Raw genomic sequence first — 24,657 nt, 5'->3', positions numbered from 1 at the left:
AAAGTTTTTTACGTAAGTCAATACTTTTCGAGTTATTCGCGATTTAAAATGTTGATTTTTCGACAAAAAAAAAATAGGTTTTCAGACCGTTTCTCCCAAATAACTCAAAAAGTAAATATTTTATCGAAAAAAATATTTTTAGCAAAAGTGTAGCCTATAAAAAAAACGAAAAAAAAATGGTGTACCAGTAAAGTCTACAAATTGAGGAGAAGCAAAGTTGTAGCTCATGCAAAATACATTCTTATTCGTCTAATTCCAAATCGAATAATTCAAAGCGAAATCACCGAAGAAAGAAGCGTTTTTCGGGAAAACCTTATTTATAAAGTATCAAAAAAAACTTATTATTTGTTTTTTACAAAAGTTTACAGCATCAAAAATAATCGAGTTACACTGAAAAAAAAGTTGGCCCATTTTTTTGGTAAAAAAAATCGTGAAAACCTCCCTCTCTTTAGCACCCTAAATGAAATTAATCGTTTGGCTTTACCATCTATTTTAACTCTATGTGTATTGTTTATATGATCTGTAAGTTTGATTGGTTTGAAGTGCTTATTTTTGAAAACATTTGGTTGTATAGTAAAAAAAAATTTTCTAAAAATTTTTGAAAAATTTCATTTTTTCAAAATAACTTAAAAAGTATTAGTGATAAGAAAAATCTTAAAGAGTAAAAAAATGTAGGTTTTGCTATTATAAATATGCTAGTTTCATTTTGTTTCTCCGTAAGACAAAAATTGGTTAAGATATGGCATGGCTGTTCAAAATTTGCATACACTCGTGATTAGTGACCCATTGAAGCTTTCTCAGTTATAACCCTTTCAAAAATAAACACTTTAAACTGGTGAGACTGACAGACCATATAAAAAATAGATAGGTAAGTAAATTATTTGTAAAGCGGTAGCGATTAATTTCATTTGGGGAGCTAAACACGGCGAGATTTTCATGATTTTTTACAAAAAAAAGAGGGCCAACTTTATTTTGAGCCTAACTCGCTTATTTTTAATGCTAAAACTTTTGTTAACAATTAAAACAAAGCTTTTTATAAACACTTTAAAAAGTTTAAATGGGTTTTTCCCGAAAAGTGCCTAATTTTTCGGTAATTTCACCGTGAAATATTCGATTTGGATTTAGACAAATAAGAACGTATTTTTCATGAGCTACAACTTTGTTTTTATTTGATTGATAGACTTTACTGAAACACCATTTTTTGGGTTTTTTGTAAGCTACACTTTTTCTAATATTTTCTTCGATAAAATATTTACTTTTTGAGTTATTTGCGAAAAACCGTCTGAAAACGTAGTTTTTTTGTCGAAAAATCAACATTTTCAATGGCAAATAACTCGAAAAGTATTGACTTACGTAAGAAACACTATAGAACAAAAATTGCTTAAAATCAGTCAATTTATCCATTTCCGGTCTTATCTTGAACGTATGTTTTTTCACCCCCGAGAAGGGGTGACTGTCACCCCCAAGTAAAAGCAACCGACGGCACAATTTCAACTTTGAAGTGGAGGGTAAGTAGAACCTAAATCCAAATTTGCATGCAATTCGGAGTTGCCCCTGAAAATTACACGGTATCGCCGAATTTCCCGTTCATTTACTGGGCTATAGATTACGTACATTAAAACGCATGCATTGAGCATGGGAAACACTATGTGTTTATGGCTTTGTTTAACAAATAAAAACTTAATTTTTAGCAATGCAAATAATCAAAACCGATAGAATTTAACTTGAGTTTTCAAATGCAATGCAGTAAGCAGAATTGCTATTTTATTTTTAAATCAAAAGTTATTCGGGTTCAAAAATTGCACTTTTTCGTTTTTTTGAAAGTTCAACCGCGTTTATCTCGAAAACTATGCATCTAACTACGAAAAAACTTGTACGACCATTTTTTGCTGAGAATCACCCAAAGAATACAAAAAAATGTTTTGTTTTGCGAAAAATCGCTGTGATGTAATTCCTCAAGTTCTTTGTTTATAACAATCATATCTACATCCAGATGAATTGTTACCCAAAAAATTCGTGTTCTGCGGGTCAAAATACATAAAGAAAACTTGGGTAAGTCCATCTGAATTAAGGAGGCCGTTGTACCCCCCCTGGCGACAGGACTAAGGAGGAAAACGGCTGAATGGGATGTACTGGAAGGGGAAATATTTACCCACCATAGACACATCCTAATTAAGATGAGAGAGAACGCAAAGAAAACTAACGATGGCAGAAGAACGAAACACATCGATAAACAGAAGCTAAAAGAAGAAATCAGAGCAATGGAAGAATATCCCAACAATTATGAAGAGGGATACGAAAAAATCAAAGAGCTGGCCAGAAGGTGTTGCCCAGAAGGTGGAAGAATAAGCAGCCGCCCATAGGTTTGTTCCAACACGACCGAGAACCGTCACGAAACGGTAACGCTTCTGCGCAGTAAACAAAATCCGTTCCAACAAAAATATGATCGTCATCGGATCGTCCTTCCCACTGTTCCAACAAGAATTGTGATCTTTCGGTGACGGTTTCGTGATGATCATTTCAGTAATCGGGCAAATGCATAATGTGCTGGTTGGACTGACTTGAGCACTAGGATTTAATTCTTTAAAGTTTTTGAGCCTTTGATCGACTAAAAGCACACAAGCTGTCACCAACAAAAATGACAAACATATGATTACCGTCATGGGACGATAACTGGGCGATACAATTACGAACATGCGCACAACAAACGGTACAAGTAGTTTCGTGACGGTTTCTGGGCCGTCCAAAAGTTCATGTTGGAACAAACCTCATATTGGTGGACAGACAACATAGAGGGAATAAGAAGGGGGTATATCGAACTAAGAAGAACAGTCACTAGAGATAAAAAGAAGAACCAACTGGTGGAGGAAGAGATAGAGCGATTAAAAACTTCAAAGAAAGAACTCTCAAAGGAAATCAACAATGAAAAGAAAAGGTGTTGGAAAGAAATGTGCGATAACGTCGAGAGTGACATCTGGGGTGATGCATACAAGATAGTAACAAAAAATCTCAAAGGAAGTAGTATCCACAAAATCGAAGAAAGCCGGAGAAGAGAGATAGCAGAAGAGCGTGCTCCCCGTGCGTGACAAACTTTACGCTATTTTGCTCAGTATGCCTTGTCTATCCTTAATATATCTATGGACAGAACTTCCTATTCTATGATAGACAATTGACTGTGACTGTATGGCAATGACAATGACAATTGACAATATAGTATAGACATTAGTAGACATTTTGTGGTTGTGGTGCAAATGGCGGTAAGACGTTAACGTGAGGTACGCTTTGAATCATCTTCTAATTCGTAAGAAAGAGTTTCTGCAAAGTGAATTAGTTTAAGGAAAATGGAACTTGAATATTCAGATGTTTCCGCCGAGATCAAAGGATCTTTGACGCCCGGAAAACTAAAACTAACAGAACAAAATATTATCTTCAAAAACAGTAAAAGCGGTAAAGTACAACAAATACCATCTTCTGACTTTGATGTAGTAAACTTTCAAAACTTTGCTGGTACTTGGGGTATTCGTTTATTCCTCAAAAATGGTACTTTACATCGATTTGTAGGTTTCAAAGATTCTGAAAAAGATAAAATTGCAAAGTTTTTTAGTAATGCCTACAAAATAGAAATGTTAGAGAAAGAACTAAGTACAAAAGGTTGGAATTGGGGTACAGCTAAATTTAATGGATCAGTTTTAAGTTTTGACGTTGGTTCCAATAGTTCATTTGAAATACCGCTTAACCATGTTTCACAATGCACAGGAGGAAAAAATGAGATTACTATGGAATTTCACCAGAATGATGATGCTCCAGTGAGCCTCATGGAAATGAGGTTTTTCATTCCTGCTAATGAATTAGCTGGTGATGTAGATCCAGTTGAAGCATTCCAACAACAGGTAATGGATAAAGCCAGTGTTATCAATATATCTGGAGATGCTATTGCTATATTCAGAGAAATCCATTGCCTTACTCCAAGAGGGCGTTATGACATTAAAGTTTTTAATACATTTTTCCAACTTCATGGTAAAACATTTGATTATAAAATTCCAATAACTACAGTGCTCAGATTGTTCCTGTTACCACATAAAGATAGCAGACAGATGTTCTTTGTAGTTAGCTTAGACCCTCCAATTAAACAAGGCCAAACTCGTTACCACTTTTTAGTGTTTCTCTTTAATCAAGATGAAGAAACATCTATTGAGCTTCCATTTACTGAAGAAGAACTAAAGGAAAAATTTGATGGGAGGTTACAAAAGGAACATAGTGGACCCACATTTGAAGTTATGAGTAACATTATGAAAAATATTATCAACAGAAAACTAACAGGACCGGCTGATTTTATAGGTAATCATTTATTTCTTACTGTAATATATTATTTTATATCTTATGGATTACACAATATATTTTAACAAGTGCCATGGCGGTCCCTAGGGATCGCTGCGTATTGACAAAACTGTTATTTGGCTCAGGAGCATTTTTTCAATATTTTTTCTAGCATTTAACTTGTCATAACATCTTTCACTTATTTCCTGTATTCTATCTATTATTTGCTGCAAATATAAATTTGCAGTAACCCAATATAAACTTTGATATGTGACATGAGTGTTTTAAAACCGTCATTTGTCTGGTCTTTTGTGTGCTTTATTATACTGCAAAAAATTATCTTTAATATATGGGAGTAAATATTTAAATTTTATATGAAAGTTTAAGTTACACAGTCAAACCAGCTTATTAGAATCCTGGTTATAGGAATATCCTGCTTTAAGGAATAGAAATTTGATTTCCCAAAATGTTTCTACTAACCACCAATGATCAGTTATCAGAATATCCTGGTTATAGGAATACCTTTGGCATGAAGGCTATTCCAATAAGCGAGTTCAACTGTACATAGAAAAAGCCTTCGCAGAAGCAGTGGTAGACTCTAATAAGGGTATTAAATTTCATATTTATTAACAGCATCAGGTATGCCAATGACACAGCAATAGTAGCATTTAACATTGAGGATCTTCAATGCCTCATCTAACTCTTACAAATGAAGCTCTGGCTTGAAAATAAATATAAGATAAAAACAATGATTATAGGTAGAAATAATTACCCAAACCCAAAGATATAATATGTAGCTGGAGAAGAAATCAAACAAGTCAGGTAGTTTAAATACTTGGGTTGTCTTCTAAATGAGTGTTGGGTCCCTGAGGTTGAAATAAAAAGCAGAGTAGATGTTAGAGTTTATATGTTTAATTTAAGAAAGAACTAGAATTAACTTTTAATAAAAACTTATTTTATTTATTCAACAACCATAAAACACAACAACCTACTTAATTTTTTTTATGTAAACGTTTGTCATTTCTCATTGCTGCCAATTGGTTTTCAAATATTACTATATATTGTCAAAATAAGAACCTTAAGCTCATATGAACAACATTACAAAACATTATCCAATACTCCCACCTTTTGTTAAGTTGTTCAGCCCATAAATAAACCTTTTAAATAAAAAAATATAACAAATTTTCACTAAATAAATTCAAATGCCTCTCACTCTGATTGTCAATATGTAGAGTGGTAGGCAATCTTGCATATTCTTCAAGATCTGATAAAAAGTTTTGAAGCCACACCAATTCTTTTGTTGCTTGTGATGCAGCTACAAGCTCAGATTCGGTTGTTGATAAAGATACCGAGGTCTACAGACAAAATTTGGCAATATGGCCTCGCTTTCTACAGGAAAAACACATACACCCCTTTCTTGACCTTTTTGATCATATTTGCCTTTGTGTGAAATTGTTGCCAGTGCTTGTTCTGTCTCTTCAAATGCAGTTAAGTTCATTTCTTCATCTAAGAGTCTTGCAGTGAGGTTACCTATAGCAGGGGTCACCAATTATATTTCTTGAGGGTCTGTTTCGAAAACCTATGACACTTCCAGGGTCCGGAGTTAACACTACCTGTCTGGTTCTTCCAATTTGGTAAACAAATCAGAAGGGTGCAGTGCGAAATTTTTAGGCAGGAAATTGTTTTTAACAGTTTTTTAATTAATCCAAAACATCACCTTTTTTGCTCCTGGAAATATGTTTTTAGAATTTTTGGGTCATCTTAACACAAAAGATTTTCTGTAATTTTTCTTAAAACTTGATAGATTTCAAGTTTTAAGTGATTTATAAACTGAAAAATATGAAAATAAGCATTTTCGAAGCTTGAAAATTCATGTGTACATTATTATTTTTGCGGTTGTCAAGTGCCTAAATTAAAGTTTAATCATTCAATTTCAAGATTCTGATGAGTTATGGGGGTTTATTTCATTTTCGACCGTTTGTTTTTATTGGCGTATTTAATTAGCACATTGGAAATATCCACAAATTTCTGGTGACATTTTCCTGTAAAAATTAGATTTTCCCAAAAAATAAAAATAGGATTTTGTGATGAATTTCTCAGTCCTGCCATATCCGTAGAATGACAGGATACTATGGATTTTATGAAGAAAATTTTTTGGGCAGGAGGGTTGCAAACGGGCTAATGGAGTATGTATACAAACATGTAAGGAAAATAATGAAATTTTCATGGGTCCTGCCAACTAAATAAATTAAACATATTTATTTCAAAATGATCAAAAAAAATGTTGGCATGACGTCTCCTACTGTTTAAGTATACTTGTCCCTTGGAAAATTATGCGCAAAATTTTTACCCTGATTTCGTGATTTTATGAGTCATGCTTTTAAAAAGTTATAATACTCAAATGCAATCAATACTTTTTCGGTACTCGGCAGGAAGGTTAAACAGTTCTTGTAAGATGGCAGGAGTCCTAGATTTGTAAGAAAATTCGTGAAAAATTCCAGGATGTTCTAAGTCATGCCATTTTGCATATGTTTCAAGAATCTTAATATAAGTTTATTTACAAAGAGGCAGGATGGTTTTATAGTTATTTCGTATACAGGGTGGGGCATTAGTGTGACAAAGTCCAATTACTCGTTTGTCGTAAGAGATACGAAAAAATTTATTCAGGTATAATGTGGGGCACAGAGAGGATCATAATTTAAAAATATTTTCTAATATACAGGGCTACCCGTATTGACAGGGTGACACAAACTTATGTTTTTTTTATGGAACACCCTGTATATAATTTTAAGATTCCCAAGATAATTTTAAGACAATTTAACACAATTCACATAATCCAAAAATGTTTCCTAAAGGAGCTAGAGCTCTTTGAAGACGGCGCCTTGTAATTTAATTTTTTTTTCTCCAGAACGCTTGCATTTCAATAGACAAAAACTGGTCCGCCTTTTTATCTTCCAGAGATAAATCGATTCCATCAATTGCGAATCTCTAGTACCGGTCATAGGAGTCTGTTTTGGGTAGGGCAACATAACTTTATACAACATAATTTTATCGCATAATTTTTTGGCTTTAACTTTTAAGCATTTTTGACACTATATTATTAAATTGTGAGGTATTCTAGTACTAAACGGTACTCTTGCTTTTAGTCGGTAGGATGCACCGTTTTCTAGAAAAATTAATTTCAAAATTTTTCGTATTTTGAATTTAAGAAAAATTTGAAAAAAAAATAAAAAAAAAACGGTGTATTTACCGACTTAAAGCAAGAGTAATTTTAGTACTAGAATACCTCATAATTTAATACTCTACTGTCAAAAATGCTTAACAATTAAAGCAAGTTATGAGATTTCGTTGATCTACCCAAGACGGACGCCTATGACCGATACTAGAAATTGACAATTGATAAAATATTTATCTCTGGAAGAGAAATAAACGTACCAGTTTTCTTTTTTCTAAATAGTTTTTTTTATTTATTTTTTTTTTTCAAATTAAAAAACCGAAAAATTTTTCAAATTGATTTTTCTAGAACACGGAGTATCCTACCGACTTAAAGCAAGAGTACCTTTTAGTACAAGAATACCCCATAGTTTAATAATCCAGTGTCAAAAATATCTGTTTCCCTACCTTAAACGGACGCCTATGACCGGTACTAAGAATTGACAAATGATGGAATCGATTTATTTCTGGAAGATAAATAGCTGTATCAGTTTTCGTTTTTCTAAATCAAAGTGTTCTAGAGCTATTTAAAAAAAATCTAATTAGAATACGCCATCTTTAAAGAGCTCTAGCTTCCTTGGGAAACATTTTCGGACGAGGTGAATTGAGTTAAATTTTCTTAAAATTATCTGAGGAATCTCCGGGCTTCGATTGTTAGAAGAGTTTCTGGACACCCTGTATAATAGGTACAATCCCTGCTGTAACCAATTAATTGTAAAATTATTGATTTTCTTCCTATTACTTTTATTACGTTTACTTACATACAAATATGATCTAATCGCTTAAAATATAGGTTACAGCTTGGTATTAGATTTGAAAGGTGTGTAAAAATCCGAGACTTTACTCAGGAAAATAATATTTAATACTGTACGATTCTTTTAACGATATAAAAATTAATTTTTATGTATTAAGTATCTTTGCAACTATCCTGCCACATTGTAAACGGTTTTAGATTAGTGTTTTTTAAGCATACTTGACATGGCATGACTCAGAAAATTGTGGTGATATGAATATATTTGAATAACAACCTGCAATAATTTTACTGACTTAAAATTTTATTTTTATATACGAAATAACTACACAACCATCCTACATTCTTGAGATATGTCCAAAATGGCATGACTCAGAAAATTGTGTAACTTTCCACGAATTTTCTTACACATTTTTAACTATGTGTAGTAAAAAAGGTGTAACTAAACATCCTGCCATTTTGAATAATGTCTACTTAAATTATTTATTTTATAATGCAATTTATTTTATGACTCAGAAAATCACAGAACCATGGTGAAAATTTTTCACAGAATTTTCCAAGGAGCAAGTGCAGTTAAACATTAGGAGACATCATGCCAACGTTTTTTTCGATCATTTTCAAATAATTATGTTTAATTTATTAAGTTGGCAGGAAAATTATGGAAATTTCATTATTTTCATTACATGTTCGTATATCCATATACACTCTTAGTCCTTTTGCAACCCTCCTGCCCAAAAAATTTTCTTCATAAAATTGATAGTATCCTGTCGTTGTTCTGAAGCTATTTTCTTGTGGTATTTTTATAATCAAGTATCCTGTCATTCTATGGATATGGCAGGACTCAGAAATTCATCGCAACTCACCATTTTTTCCTCATGGAAAATCTAATTTTCACAGGAAAATATCACAGGAAACCCGTGGATTTTTCCATAAATTGTAAGTACCTTTTCTAACCTTCCAGTATTGTAAAGGGCAGGACTTAAAAAATTGTGGTTGAAGTTCTGTTAATATCTCCCGGTTTATATGTGATATCCACGTTGCACCTCTCATTTTAAAAATTAATTACTCAGCGATTTGACAACCGATTTTGAAAAACTTTATATCGCTGGATAGGTGAAGGACCTTTCTTTCGATTTACAAAAAAATATACTGGGTGTTCCATTAAAAAAAAAGTCAACAATGTTTTTTTCAAAAATCCGCCATTTTTCTTTTCGTATTTGAAAGCGATATAAAAAATTCAATCCATTCAGACAAAACTTTTACTAAAATAAAATATTTCAGCGAAAACCGCATATTTCTATCTTGAGCTGTTTAGAAGTTATAGGCAGTTAAAATGGGGGAAAATATAAGTGGACACCCGGTATACTAGTCGGACATTAATAATAACTTATATATGCGTTAAGTTCCCTTAATTTTCCTAACTAGCGGGTTTATTGGGTTGAATTTCTCTGTCTATGGTTTGTTTCATGTTAATATATTTTTATGTTTCAACAATTTGTTTCTTTAATATCAGACTTTGATGAGGGGGATTTCCCCTCGCAGATCCACCACTGTATGCACATCTTAATACAATTTACTATTTTTGTTGGAAATAAGCCACAATTTTACTTTAAAATTAAGTTTACTTGATGTTTCGTTTCCACTTTAAAAATCGTTGTGATTTCCGAAGTAGAAATTGAAACATCAAATAAACTTAATTGCAAAGTAAAATTGCGGCTTATTTCCAACAAAAAATTGCTTTAACATTTTTAGTGCATATTTTGCTAGGATTTTATGTTTGATATACATCTGGTATACATTTGATATTTTGTTCCTACTATATTTATGTGTAACCTCATCAAGTTTTTCTTTTTTGTATTATTTATTATAATAATTTTTGATACTTTTTGTTCAAAGTTCATTTTCAATATGCCTTTTAGTATATCTCTAATATGTCTGACTCATATATTATTTATATTTTTAGGTCATTCTGGAACACCAGCAATTAGTTGTTCCTTTAAAGCTGCAGCTGGTTTGCTATATCCGTTGGAAAGGGGCTTCATCTATGTTCATAAACCACCTATTCATATTAGATTTGAAGAGATTGCTTCTGTCAATTTTGCTAGAGGTGGTGGAAGTACAAGATCTTTTGACTTTGAAATTGAACTAAAGTCAGGCACTGTTCACACTTTTAGCAGTATAGAAAAAGAGGAGTATGGTAAGCTGTTTGACTTTATTACCAAAAAGAAGTTGAACATTAAAAATAGAGGCAAGAATGATAAAGCTTCATATAAAGATGACTTTGGAGACTCAGATGAAGAAGCTGCTCCTGATGCATATCTGGAAAGGGTTAAAGCTGAAGGCCAAGAAAGGGATGATGATGATGATGACGAAGATGAAAGTACAGATGAAGATTTCAATCCAGGTCAAGATGAAAGTGATGTTGCTGAAGAATATGATAGTAATCATAGCAGCTCTTCTGAAGATGAAGATGAAGAAGGTGGAGGTGGTGGAGATAGTGATGAGAAAAAGAAAAAGAAGGAAAAAAAGAAAACAAAGACAATTTCAGAGAAACCAAGAAGGAAACACGAGAAGAAAGAAAAAACAGATGGTAAACCAAAGAGAGCCACTACTGCTTTTATGCTTTGGTTAAATGCTAGCAGAGAAAAAATTAAGGAAGAAAATAAAGGAATCTCAGTAACTGAAATTGCAAAGAAAGGTGGAGAAATGTGGAGAGAATTAAAAGATAAATCAGAGTGGGAAGAAAAAGCCAAGAAGGATAAAGAAAGGTACGAACAAGAAATGAAAGAATTTAAAGCTTCAGGAGGTGACACATCAAAAGAAAGTAAGAAATCACCAGCAAAGAAAGATAAGAAACCTGCTGCTAAAAGGGCCAGTTCACCTAAACCTACTGAAGGAAAGATCAAAAGTAAGGAATATATTGATGATTCAGATTCTAGTAGTGATGATGAAAAGAGTAAGAAAAAAAAAGAGGTGTCTAAACCTAAAAAAGAAAAAAAAGATGAAAGTAGTGAGGATGAGAAAGATAAGAAAGATGCAAGTAGTGAGGATGAGAAGGATAAGAAAGATGCAAGTAGTGAGGATGAGAAGGATAAAAAAGATGCAAGTAGTGAAGATGAAGTCAAAGATGAGCCAGAAAGTGAAGAGGAGAGAGGAAAGAAGCGAAAAAAAGAAAGTGATGATGAAGATAGTAATTAAAGGAATGTTGCGTAAATGTCAGGATATTCGTTTTAGTATTTTTTTTTAATAATTAAAATATTTGAATTAGTTATATCTCTTATTTGAACAGTACTTAGTAAACCCGTTAGTAGTATATGTGGGGTCTGGCAGCATTTTGTACACTAGGATAATTTTTTGTTTGTAAATACTAGTTAAGGCAGAAACTCATTAGAGAGTCGTGGACGCAACTCATTGCATACCAGTTTAACTCAGATTCTTTACGTTGTTTTTAATCTTCATGGACGCATTTGGAAGTAGCGGACGAGGCACAGTCCCGACGAGGACTTGATTCAATCTTTAATGAGAATCTCAAGACGTCTACTGTCTTGTTCGTGATAAGTCACATCCGCGACTCTCTAATGCAATTTCTTCCTTTACTCTCATCATAATCAGTTAACTATTACACCAAAGAAAAAATATCAATCTGATTAAATAATTCTTCTGATTGGTACTCATTAGTATGTATACCACTATTATGAAATGTTAGTTACAAAGGACCCCGCAGAAACCTTATGGGAAATGGCTCTCTGTTAAATGCTCTGAAACTTTGGATTCTGGTAGTCCTTGATGTGTAGAACAAAAGACTCAATGGGCCCCTAGCTCCAAAAATCATGGTTTTAAGATATAAGCCTCTGAAGTTATATGTACAGTGAGAACGTTTGAGTTGGAATAAATTCATTTTCTCGAGAATGGGCGACTCTGGAGATAAATCCCGAATCAGGTCTATTCACTAATGTAAACATAACAATTATTTATACAGGGTGCAAAAAATAATTTTTTTTTGAATTAAATTAATTGAGACGAAAAGAAGAATGTATGTAATTTATTTAACGCAAAATACATTTTACTGCTGTCAGAAAAGAGAAAAAACTTTAATTTGAAAACTAAACATTGCTTTTCGCTTAAATTAAATGTTCAAACTGCTAAGAGGCAGGCGGGTGGCAGCTTTAATGTTGAATTTAAGCGAAAACAATATTTATTTATCAAATAAACATTTTTTCCTGTTTTCAGACAACATTAAATTGTATTTCGAATTCGTTTTTTGGGCCCCCGTATAAATAATTATGTTAATGTTTATATTAGTGAATAGAGAATTAAATAACTTTTCGAATGAGCTATCACACGACCCCTATTCTTATTTTAAAAAATCATCGATTGCCGTCTATTTTATATTTAATAGTTAATCACAACTACACGTCTCATCAGTTCACTTGTGGTCAATGTCACTCCGATAGTGCACATCTGCTAAGGTTATTTAAAATTAACTTAAAACATATTATTCCATACAGATTGTCCTAACTATACTACAAACCTATCTGTTGGTAAAACCAACATGGTCAAATATACTCTGACCTATAGAAAGTACCAGTCTCTTAATTATCGGTCCTTTCCCGATCACTCCTTGAACGATTTCACTATTGATTTTTAGAGTCTCTTGAGGAGTTCCAGAGAGAAGACCAAGAACAGAGACAACTGTTTTTGTACTACTAGAGGCCTCCCACCCTCTCAAATATATCTTACTCCATGACGGCAGTTGCTTCTGATACAAACTTTCTCAATTCATTCTCATCTGCAATACTCTGGTAACACAATTATCCACATAGAACCCAGTCATAAAACTTTCAATTGATATTTTAGAGTGCCTACGTTAATCATTACATTTCATTACCGCATTTGTTAAATTAAATTCTATAGTAGAACCAAATACTATTGACTGTAATACATCCAACTCACACGGAAATCTGGAAGCACGTTGCCACTAGCGCCACTGTCGGCTTGCGGTGAAACTACGTTGTGACAACGTAAAATTTGACTTAAACATTCAAATTTAATTTTATAAATTTTTGAATAACAAGCTAATTTTGCTTCATTAAATTAAAATAAAAATAGTTCAAACACTTATACAAAAACAATAATAAAGCAATTTTATAAATGTAAGGTTAGATTGCTCTGGTTATCACTGTAGACCGCCTAGATGGCGCTATTTTTTTGCTTCCTCAAATGTAATGGGAAATGTCAAGAGTTGTATGTATTACAGTCCATAGTATTTGGTAGAACCCAGAATGAAATGGACTACAGTCTACAGTTGACTCCAAAAATAAAACCCTTGTCCTTGTGTTGAAATTCCTTCGTCGTTTACCCTAGTCTAGGCGCCAGAGGGGTCACCGTGTTCTTTTCAATTCTGATGGACAAACTCAACGGTTTCTTATGGATTTTTGGCTGCTGATTACGAATTTCGAGGGTGGATTTCGATCCGAGTGGTCAACAAATTGTTATAAACAATTTAATTGTTTATAAGGCTCTGGCTCATAAAGAATGTTTCAAATAAAATTTGCTCGTTAATAAAAAACGAAAAAAAAACATTTACCAAACTTAAATCCAACAATTAGAACTCAAGATATTGTAAAATTAGTGCACTATGCAAATTGCAAAATAAGTATTTTTCGAAGTTTTATTGATCGTAACTCGGCTTCTGCACATGCAAATGAGCCCTAGAATGTCTGATTTCAAAGCCTCGTTAATAGGATTCCAAACAAAGTTGGTTAAATTACTTTATCTTCATTTGTTTTAAAGTTATACCCTTTTGAAGTTATAATTTTCTTAAAAAAATGTACATTAATTTGTTTATAAGGGTTTTAAGTAAATTTGAGCTGTAAACATTTATACTTTAATTAACAATAATGATAGAAGAACTCAAAAGGAATATTTTGAGCTTAAGAAAATGTCCGTTAGTTTATTTTTGGTCAAGATATCGATATTTTAATGGCGCGCTATGAGGCGCAATCGGCTCACAGTCAAGTATTTTTCGACGTTTTATCGATCGTAACTCGGCTTCTACGCATGCAAATGAGCCAATATGTGATGTCCATATAAAAATGGATCGAGTTATTTTGCAGCATCATCATTGAAAATAAAACGAGCATTTATGTTGTGGCGACATACACACAATTGACGTGCCTTGATGATGCTGCAAAAGAACTAGAAACCAGATCCAGTTTATATGGATACTATCCACTATCCACTGGATATCTACATGATATAGATTATATCAAATAGATAATTAGACTCTGAAGCCCCAGAAAGTTTTAGTTTTACTGCCTACAACAGGGGTCGGCAACATGCCGCATGCGGCCCTTTGAAACTTTTTGCGCGGCCCGTCAATGCACTAATGTAATTTTAGGAAAAATCAACAAACTTATGAAAAATAATAAATTAAAGACAGAAATAAGACAACAGACGCTTAAGGACAACAGTTGCATGGACCGAAATTCACTAAAATATAAGGAACTTAATAAGGCAATAAAAAAAAGATAAGACAAGACATCAGGGACTAAAATACCGAACAAATCGAAAATATAGGGAAAATCAAGAGTATGAAAGTGTTAAAAACTCTAAATCGGAAAGACCGACAACAAATACACCTGATAAATGGAATCACTATAAATGACAAAAATAGTTTAATAAATATTATTGAATATTACTATTTATACAGAATTATACTCGTTCAACATAGAAAAACCAGAAAACCGCGGTATGGAAATATTAAATGTAAAATCTGAACTACCAAAATTACTAACGAGGACGTTATAAATGCCTTAAAATACATGAAAGATGAATGATGAATATAGATTAAGATCAACACAGAGGTCCATCGAACAAGCTATGTTAGGACTAAGCTGAAAGGACATAAACGAAAATAAGGATGTGTGTGACGCATGACGAAGGTGGAAGATGCAATTGGAAAAATTGCGCAAATAAAATGGAACTGGCCATGGCAAAGCAATGAAATGTGGACGCGAAACATTATACATTGGAGATCACACGAGCCCGGTCATACTAAAGCAAAACCACAAAAACGATGGCTAGACGACGTCAAAGGAAAACTGGGTCAATAAATAGCACAAAACAGAGAGAAGTGAAGAACTCATGGGGAGACGTTTGTCCAGGGATGGATGCAAACAGACTGAAGAAGAAGACTATTTAAGCTACATTTGAATATGCGGCCCCATAACAAACTTTATTTTGAACATGGCCCGCCACCCGAAAAAGGTTGCCGACCCCTGGCCTTCAAGAACAGACTTAGTACCACCACCGAACAACGAACGTTGTTCGGTGGTACCACCATGCAACTGTAAAAATTGCTATAAGAACTTATGCAGATGTAAAAAGCTGAGATTCCCTGTATATCTCGATTGAGATGCATGAAACAAAAAGTTTGTAAAAATAGTATTAATAAATAATATCAACTTACTTTTAAGTTCTATTTCTGAAATATTAGTTTTTAATGTTTTTTTTTCTTATTTAGTACAAAAAATAGAAGACAAAGTAAATAGAATGAAAGGTGATACGAGGTACAGTATGATGATTTAATTATAAGAATTATATGATAAAATTTTATTAGGATCTTCAAAAATGAAGATAACGAATACATAGAAATTATAATTTGCATCGAGAAGTTAGCGCGTGAACCTTTACGCGGTGAGCCGATCTTGCGACTTGGAGCGCACTATTAAAATATCGATATCTTGGCCAAAAATAAACTTACAAACATTTTCGTAAGCTCAAAATGTTCCTTTTGAGTTCTTCTATCGTTACTGTTAATTAAAGTATAAATGTTTATAGCATAGATTTGCTTGAAACCCTTATAAACAAATTAATGTACAATTTTTAAAAAAAAATTATTACTTCAAATGGGTATAACTTTAAAACAAATGAAGATCAAGTAATTTAACAAACTCTGTTTGGAAGCCTATTAATGAAGCTTTAAAACGACACCTACGGCTCATTTGCATGCGTAGAAGCCGAGTTACTATCGATAAAGCTTCGAAAAATACATATTTTGCAATTTGCATTGTACACAAATTTTACAATTTCTTGAGTTCTAATTGTTTGATTTAAGTTTAGTAAACGGTTTTTTCTTCGTTTTTTATTAACAAACAAATTTTATTTGAAACATTATTTTTTATCTCTTTTAGTTTATGAGCCAGAGCCTTATAAACAATTCAATTGTTTATAAAAAATTTTTGACCACTCGGATCGAAATCCACCCTCGAAATTCGTAATCAGGAGCCAAAAATCCATAAGAAACCGTTGAGTTTGTCCATCAGAATTGAAAAGGACACGGTCACCTCTATTTGGCGCCCAGACTACCCATAGTAACCTCAAAAAATCTGTCCTTTGAATGTACAGAAATTTCAAGAAAATCCTTTCGAATATCTGACACAACTACCTACCATCTGTTCTCTGAATCGTAATAACACAGAAGGAATAAGTTCAATTATGCCCTCTAACCCTGGTTCAAACGAAGGCGATCCTGTGTTAATGAGATGATGCATCAAAGACCGGCCTAATTTTTGTGGTCTGCCATAAGTGGTTTTGTGGTTTCCATCTTGTATAAAAGTGTATCCCATAAAACGGTGAAAGTGGACTTTTGTACTGTCTAAAGCCTCATTTACACTTGGCAAGTGGCTAAGTCCTTGCGGCCAGTAAACAACAGGAAAGTGCACTTGCGAACACTTTGTTGCCGCGGTTCAAGTTCCAAGGAACAAATGGAAATGGAATCATACACATGCAACCGCTCCGTCGTCAAACCGGGCGGTTGTAAGTTACTAAGCTTTGTTTTTAAACCAAGAGGAGTAAACTAAAAAGACAGTTTCACACCAAGAAAGTCACTAGGCCTATTCGCACTGTGTACCCAGAGGGGGAATGCCTTCGCAATATTCGCATTGCAAAATTGGACGATCAGTAAGGTCGAATATTTCCCTCCGAAAACGCAATGCGCAGGTGATCTCCCTGCCATAAGGTAGAGTCGTGTTTGGGAAAAGTCGCGCGCCCTAGAAGTATCACCAAATACATCTTCTTTTTTGGTTGATCACATCGGCCTTTGACGGTAAGCCATAAATATTATATTAACACGATACGTCGTTAAAAGGTTTGTTCCAACCATTGGTTTCTCGTTGTGTTGGAACAAACCTTATGAGTTCTAAAAATAATTGTTTTTTATATAAAAACAGACTAAAAATTAAAGAAATAACGCAGAAAATAAAAAAAATCACTGAATATAACAATATTGTCCTTTTCATGAGCATTTTTCAGTGCGTAACAAATGATAGGAAAAAGGGTAAGTCCGTGATAATACACATTTATGACATTTATCATAGTCACCTTTACTTAACAAGCCATGAAGTTGAAACTTGGCAACATCTATTGGTAGACCGATTAATTCTGACAGTTCTCATTTGTTTTTAAATAATTTTCACTGTATTTACAGAGAAACTGAAATATTTTACAATATTTCGTGCTCCAAATTATAAAGAACATTAAAAGGTATGTTATAAGATGATTTTAGTTCAATATAATATTTGCGTGCATATAGAAATCCGTCCACTTAAAAATTTTGTCATTTTTAATGTCTTATATTTCCTAAACGTGTTGGCAGATTTAAGTGATTTTTTTAATATGTTATAGCCTAATTCTTTAACAATACCGCTGTAATAATATTGTTGCCAAGCAGTTAAATTTTTATGGTGTACAGGGCACTTATAAAATACTGAAATTAAAACCCAACTATAGACTCCGGTTTTCTTAACATTCTGTTTTTTGATTAATTCGGTTATGTTTAACAACTAGATTTGTTCTTTATCAATTCAGGGTGTTTCTAAATAAGTGAGACAAACTTTAAGGGGAAAGGAACAAAATGCAAAATTTTGACGCCTGTATTTTAAATGTAATCATTTTTTTCGAATTCTGAGAAAACTAATAAGTATTTTTGAAAAATTTAAACGCAGAATAAAAGATTACTTTATTACCGAGGACCGAAAGTCCCTTAGAATGAATAGAAAGTTTTTTTTAATGACATATTTGAAACTAAAAATCACACTAAATTTTCTTAGTTTTTCACCCCTGTAACTTATTAAAATAAACATAGAAGTTTTCAGGGACTTTGGGCCCTCGGTCCTAACGAAATCTTTCACTCTGCCTTTAAATTTTTGAAAAATACTTATTAGTTTTCTTAGGATTCGAAAAAAATGAATCCCGTTTATATTTTTGTTATTGGTTTTTTTTGTATATTAAACGTTACTTACAAGGAATTACTTTTAATATTATTTTGTACAAACTTCTAATTAATAATATTTTCTTGTTCGACTCAAAAAATACTATAAATTTTACCAGAGTTTGTACTTTAAAATCGTAGTTTCGAAAGCGGTAGTCCGAAAGTCAGACTACCGACGTCATCAATTGCGACGTTGCCTTTTTCTCTTCATGGCTTGTAAAGTAAAGGTGGCTATGCATTAGAGAGTTATCAAGTAACTCATATGAGAATACGGTAACGTTATAAATAACATGTAAAGTATACAGTAAAATAGCGTTACCGTATTCTCTTAGGGTTACTTGATAACTCTCTATTTATTCTAACATGACATTTTAGTCAAATCTGACAGTTGTCACATTTTATTTTCAATTTGGAATAAAAACAAATCAAATGTGTTTCTTGCATTTATAAAATGGTATTTTCTTTATAGTCTTATAAATTATACAGATTATATTTGTAATATTATTATCTAATTAAAAAAAAAATTATTTTTTTTATTATGGCGCCATCTATCGACAACTAGAATAACTAGAATAAATGTTGTAAATGTCTGTAATCACGGACGTGCCTTTTTTCTGTCACATACAATTTAATGCGTTAGAAATAAATCGAAAAACTGTGACGCACTGAAAGATGATCATGAGAAAAAGAATACCTATACACAAATTTTATATCTATGGGCCGCTCTGTGCATCGAGGTGTAACCATTGACATATTAAGCGTAGACTCAGTATACTCACCAAAAAAGCGTAACGCGGAAATAGCATGGAAACAGTCGATCGGTGGTCTATCTATCTCTTTTAACCTAGCGAGCCCGCGCATGTGACAGACAAAGATGGCTAGACCACTCAATCCTATGTCGACGTTACACCTCGATGCATTGAATGGCATATCCAGAGATATGTCAACAATAGATCAGGCTAGGGATATGCTACTCAATGCATCGGGGTGTAACGCCAATATCAAGTACGGTGGTCTAGCTATCTTTGTCTGTCGTGCGAGTGTGAGCGTATCTACCAAGAGGTGGGAGTAATGGAACGACAGTTACACAGAGGCGGAAGCCATCATATGCTGGAGAGAGAAAGCTAAGCGCCGGTAGAGAGAGATAGATAGACCACCGACCCGGGAGTCAATTCTCGAGAATGATCGTTCCCTGAGCGTACACGCTCACAAACGAATGAAATTGAACGTATAGTTCCCGCAATGCTAATTCTCGAGGATATTTTTAACTACTCGCTCCGATGAACGTATTCGCTCATTTTAACAGATCTATAGATTTGGCATCGTGGTAAATATTATTGAAAAGTTTGTGTTCCATGTGATAAAACTGTTTCGGTGTTTATTTAAAACCTGATTTGTTACATTCATTCACCAATATTGAAATATAATATTACATTATGAAAATGGAAAATGATTTCAGTTTAATAATTAGTAAAAGTCAGTAAATTTTCAATTTATTTCTTTAATTGTGAAAATAATTCATAATAATATAACAGTACCAATTAAATCTTATTCTACTAATTCAGGGTCAATTCTCAGGCCATACCTTGTGGTATATTATAAATAAATTCTGACCTAATAGGTAAAATGACCTTGATCTTAAAAAAAGATTTCGTGGCTCATTTTGGTAGTTGTATTGAGTATTGATTCCAAATAAGTTCATCATGTGTAGCGCCTGGATAACGTGTATTTTCATTCATTATCTTATAATTACTACATATATCTAAAAGTAAATTATTTACTGTACCAATCAATTTTTGAAAGAATGTAAAATTACCAGGAATCTAACCTAAATCTATCATAAAAATGTCTTTCGCGGCCGTCTTCCACTAAAATTTCAGCTTCCCTCACAACACTCGATCATATTTTCTAATATCAAATCTTCCACATTCATTTTCCCAAAATGTTATTTACAACAAAAAACAGAGTTGAGGTTAAGAAGAACGCCGTTACTATTATCGAACGTATGATGAAGACCACTCGTTGCCGACTGCCGAACGATCACTTTGAGCGATGATTTCGAACGAATCGTTCAAGATTCATTCCTCCAGAATTAGGCATTCCAAATCACGTGATATAATATGGCTGCTGGATGGCGAAACTGTCATCCATAGGCGTATCCAATGTTTAAACCACTTCATATTTAATTTGCTATCACAATTTCACAAATTTCGCTACACAATTAACAAAAAAACAAAACCAAACAGGATATTCTTTACAAATTTGTCAATATTCAAGGTAAACATTAGATACGCCATGACCACCCCCCTTAACTATGTCTATGGCCATGTCAGTTTAGCCATCCACCGGCCACCACTGACAGTTCATTGGAATCCCTAATTGCATTTTTTAGAAACGTTCGCTCATAGGGCTTTTCATTCACAGTCATTTGTTTCGAGCTTCTGTCATGTGTTACTAAATATTAATATATCTACGTCATACGTTATTAGCATATCCAATGATACAAACCAAAGACGTATGACGTAGATATATTAATATTTAGTGACACATGACAGAAGCTCGAAACAAATGACAATCGATGAAAAGCCCTATTACGTCACGAACGTATACGTTCAGCGAACCATCGTTCTCGAGAATTGACTCCCAGAACTGCTCCGCGTTACTTACGCTACTTTTCGGACCTGGCCTAATCTATGTGTTATATCTATGGGCACATCCCTAGCCAAGTCTATCCTCTTTACATGTCTCTGGGTGTAACGCCGATATCAAGGACGCCAGAGTGGTCTAGCCATCTTTGTCCGTCATATGAGCTGTATCGCTTAGTAAAAAGAGATAGATAGACCACCGATCGACTGCAGCGCGTTACGCTTTTTTGCTCAGTATCCCTTGTCTACGGTTAACATGTCTCTGCGAGAAATGGCCGTAAATACTTTCAGCCAGTAAACTTGCTACTTGCTAAGATAAGTGTAAATAGGGCATTGGATTATTGTCAGCGTAGCGTTCGTAAACGTCATTAGTGTAGAGGTTTGATGAGCTTTCCTAACGTTCGGTTGTGTGACAGTTCAGTGTGGAAGTGATAATTCAAAAAAAACGCAGGCGGCAAAAACAAAATAGGAACTACATAATAGAGGTAACTAACAAATTTCCTATCTGTTGAATTCCTAAATTTCCTGTACTTTCTTTGAATAAAATAAATTATACATTATCTAGTTAGGTAAAAAAGAGACAGCTTTGCATTACAGGGTTAATTATGGGGGACTCTACGGGGGGGGCTAACCCCCCCGGTGATGAGGAGATGTTAGATAATATAGAAAACACTGAAAATAATAGTAGTTTAAATAATACACCATTACTTGATAGCAATGCTAATTCAATCACTAATAATAACAATGAAATAAAAAAAGGAAAAAAACATTTCTATTATCAGTACACTGATACCGGTCCCTTTGAGGTATTTATGGAGTCAAAAGGCGATAACGTCGGTAATTATAGTTTTTTGAAATTAGCAAAATACATAAATGACAAAAAAATCGAGAATGTACTTAAGCTTAGCAAAAAAGGAAAAAACCGAATTAGCGTTGCTTTCAAGAAATGGGAGGATGCTAATAAATTTGTTTTAAATGACGTGGTCAGAAATGATGGATATGAATTGTTTATTCCGGCAAATAACGTAACATGTAGGGGAGTCGTTAATAATGTAGATACTAGTATATCTGATGCAGATCTAATCAAATTTTCGGGATTGGCTTCGGTCAACATTAAAGTACTAGAAATAAGACGATTTAAACGAAGGTCTAAATATGACAAGGAGAAATATATTGACACAGAAACGGTCGCATTTACCTTTTCGGGAAAAGTAATCCCGAAGGAAGTGAATATATATGGGATCCCTTTTAGGGTAAAACCATACATGATACCAGTGGTTCAATGTTATCGGTGTTTTCTTTTTGGACACACAAAAAATCTTTGTAGAGGGGGAGAAAAATGTAAAAACTGCGCGGAAAAAATACATGAAGGGGATTGTTCGATGAAATGTTTACATTGTAATAGCAGCTTTCATATAAGTACCTATGAGGAGTGTCCAGAGTATGTGAGACAGCGGAATATTAAGGCTGTCATGTCTCTGGACAATCTTTCATACTACGAGGCATGCGAGAGATTTCCTTATGTTTCTACTAGAAAATCGCAAGAGAATAATATATTCAGAATGAGCCAGGAGGAATTCCCAACATTACATAAAACTCAAACAAATAATTTAGAGACAATTCCCATCAATATGCGATGGATAGAAAATGTAAAGAGTAACCCTGAACACCTGTTTAGTAGAAAAATTGAGAATAACTCAAACAAAAATAAAAGAAAGGCTAATGAAACAAATAAGACATACAATAAAGAAGTACACAATCAATATTTATTATCTCCAAATGGGAGAAGCGAAGAGAGAGCTCGTGCAGTAAACAATGAGACTCCTGGATGTTCCCGTACAGAGCAACTAGAGAGGGACACAGAAAAAACACTGAATGCGATATTAAAAAAACTAGATTGGAAACATAAGGAACATATAATCAATTACTTGAACCAGCTATTTATACATGAAAGCTCATCGAACCAAAAGTTGCTAGATTTAGATGGATATCAAGAATCCACTTATTATCCAATGGAACATAAAAAGTTTAAGCAGTAACTATAACAGTCTGAAATATTTCATAAGCGAACATAGACCCAAATTAATTCTATTAAATGAAACTTGGCTAAAAAATAATCATCACTTCTATCTAAGAGGATATGAAATACATAGGTTGGATCGAGGGGATGGTTATGGTGGCCTAGCTACTGTGGTTCATAATAGTCTGGATCACAAAATAGTATATAGGTATAATAACAATGTTAGTAAAATTCAAATTTTAGCAACAAAAATAATAGATTGGGACATTACAGTTATTAACATTTATATCCATCCTAGGGCAAAAATAAATTTAAATAGTTGGGTTGGACGCATAAATAAAATCAGGGGAAATAAAATTTTAATGGGGGATATGAATGCACATAATGCACTTTGGGGAAGTCAAGTGTCTGTTAATGTTAATGGAAGAATAATTGCTGAATCCTTAGAGGATTTGGATCTAGTTTGCTGCAATGATGGGAGACCCACGCGGATTACCCTACCTGGACAGAATGCCTCAGCGGTAGACCTAACACTAATTTCCTCGGAAATTGCAAATATATGCCAATGGGATGTGTTAGAGGATTCTGGAGGCAGTGATCATTTTCCAACTTCTTGCAAAATCGCAATTGTAAATGAAAATATAGTAACACAAAAAAGTCATAAAAGAAATACAAAGAATGTCAATTGGGAGAATTATGCTTCAAAAATAGAAGACTTGATGAAGAACGGGTGTGAAGACTATAATTCATTTACACAAATTATGGAAATGGTGAGTGATGAGGAAATACCTCTCTTGAAAACAGAAAAATCTATAAGAAAAAAGAAAAGCCCTCCCTGGTGGGATAAGGAATGCTCTAATTTAATAAAAATAAGAAAAGAAAAAATTAAAAAATATAAGGAAGAAGCAAGCAATGAAAATTATATTGAAATCAAAAAAATATTTGCATACAGTAAAAAAATATTTAAAACAAAAAAAAGAAATAGCTTCAAAAGCTTTTGCAATGGATTGACAAGGGACACACCTCTATCTGAAATATGGCGAACAGTTAAGCTATTCTCCACATATCAAAATGCTGTAATCCCTGCTAAACTTCCCAACAAAAACATAGCTCAGAACATATTAAATAATTTGACAATTGACATAACAGATCCTGAGTTCACGGTTACCCTAACTAACGAGGATGTGGAGGACATTTCAAGGCAGGAAATAATAAGTGTCATAAATAAAAAGGATAAGGCTACTGGCTTAGATCTTGTAACATATAGCATGATAAACAGACTTCCCCTGGTGGCGCTAGATGCATTGTCAAAAATATTTAATCAAATAGTTAAAAGAAACACAGGTTTTCCACAAGAATGGAAAAACACCCTTGTCATTCCCTTTTTAAAACCTAATAGAGACCCTTTATGTGAGGATAATTATAGAAACATAGCTCT

The 24,657-nt window shown here is 33.4% G+C and overlaps 1 protein-coding gene across 1 annotated transcript; it reads left to right on the top strand.

The window, feature by feature from the left end:
• The first annotated feature begins 3,220 nt into the window (after window positions 1-3,220).
• Window positions 3,221-11,548, top strand: LOC114324169 (FACT complex subunit Ssrp1). Its single transcript, XM_028271921.2, has 2 exons — window positions 3,221-4,338; window positions 10,245-11,548. The coding sequence occupies exons 1-2, from the start codon at window positions 3,342-3,344 to the stop codon at window positions 11,477-11,479; spliced, it is 2,232 nt and encodes a 743-aa protein (XP_028127722.2). The 5' UTR covers window positions 3,221-3,341; the 3' UTR covers window positions 11,480-11,548.
• Window positions 11,549-24,657: the final 13,109 nt, after the last annotated feature.

This window comes from Diabrotica virgifera, chromosome 1, assembly GCF_917563875.1.
Source record: "Diabrotica virgifera virgifera chromosome 1, PGI_DIABVI_V3a".
NCBI lineage: Eukaryota > Metazoa > Arthropoda > Insecta > Coleoptera > Chrysomelidae > Diabrotica > Diabrotica virgifera.
The sequence above is the reverse complement of the archived record's forward strand: the minus strand, read 5'-3'. Positions and strand labels throughout refer to the sequence as shown.

Bases quoted from the DNA above. Each gene is read 5' to 3' on its own strand.
- LOC114324169 (XM_028271921.2), top strand. From the start codon at position 3,342: ATGGAACTTGAATATTCAGATGTTTCCGCCGAGATCAAAGGATCTTTG. The intron at 4,339-10,244 runs GTAATCATTTAT...TTATATTTTTAG, and splicing joins AGGACCGGCTGATTTTATAG to GTCATTCTGGAACACCAGCA.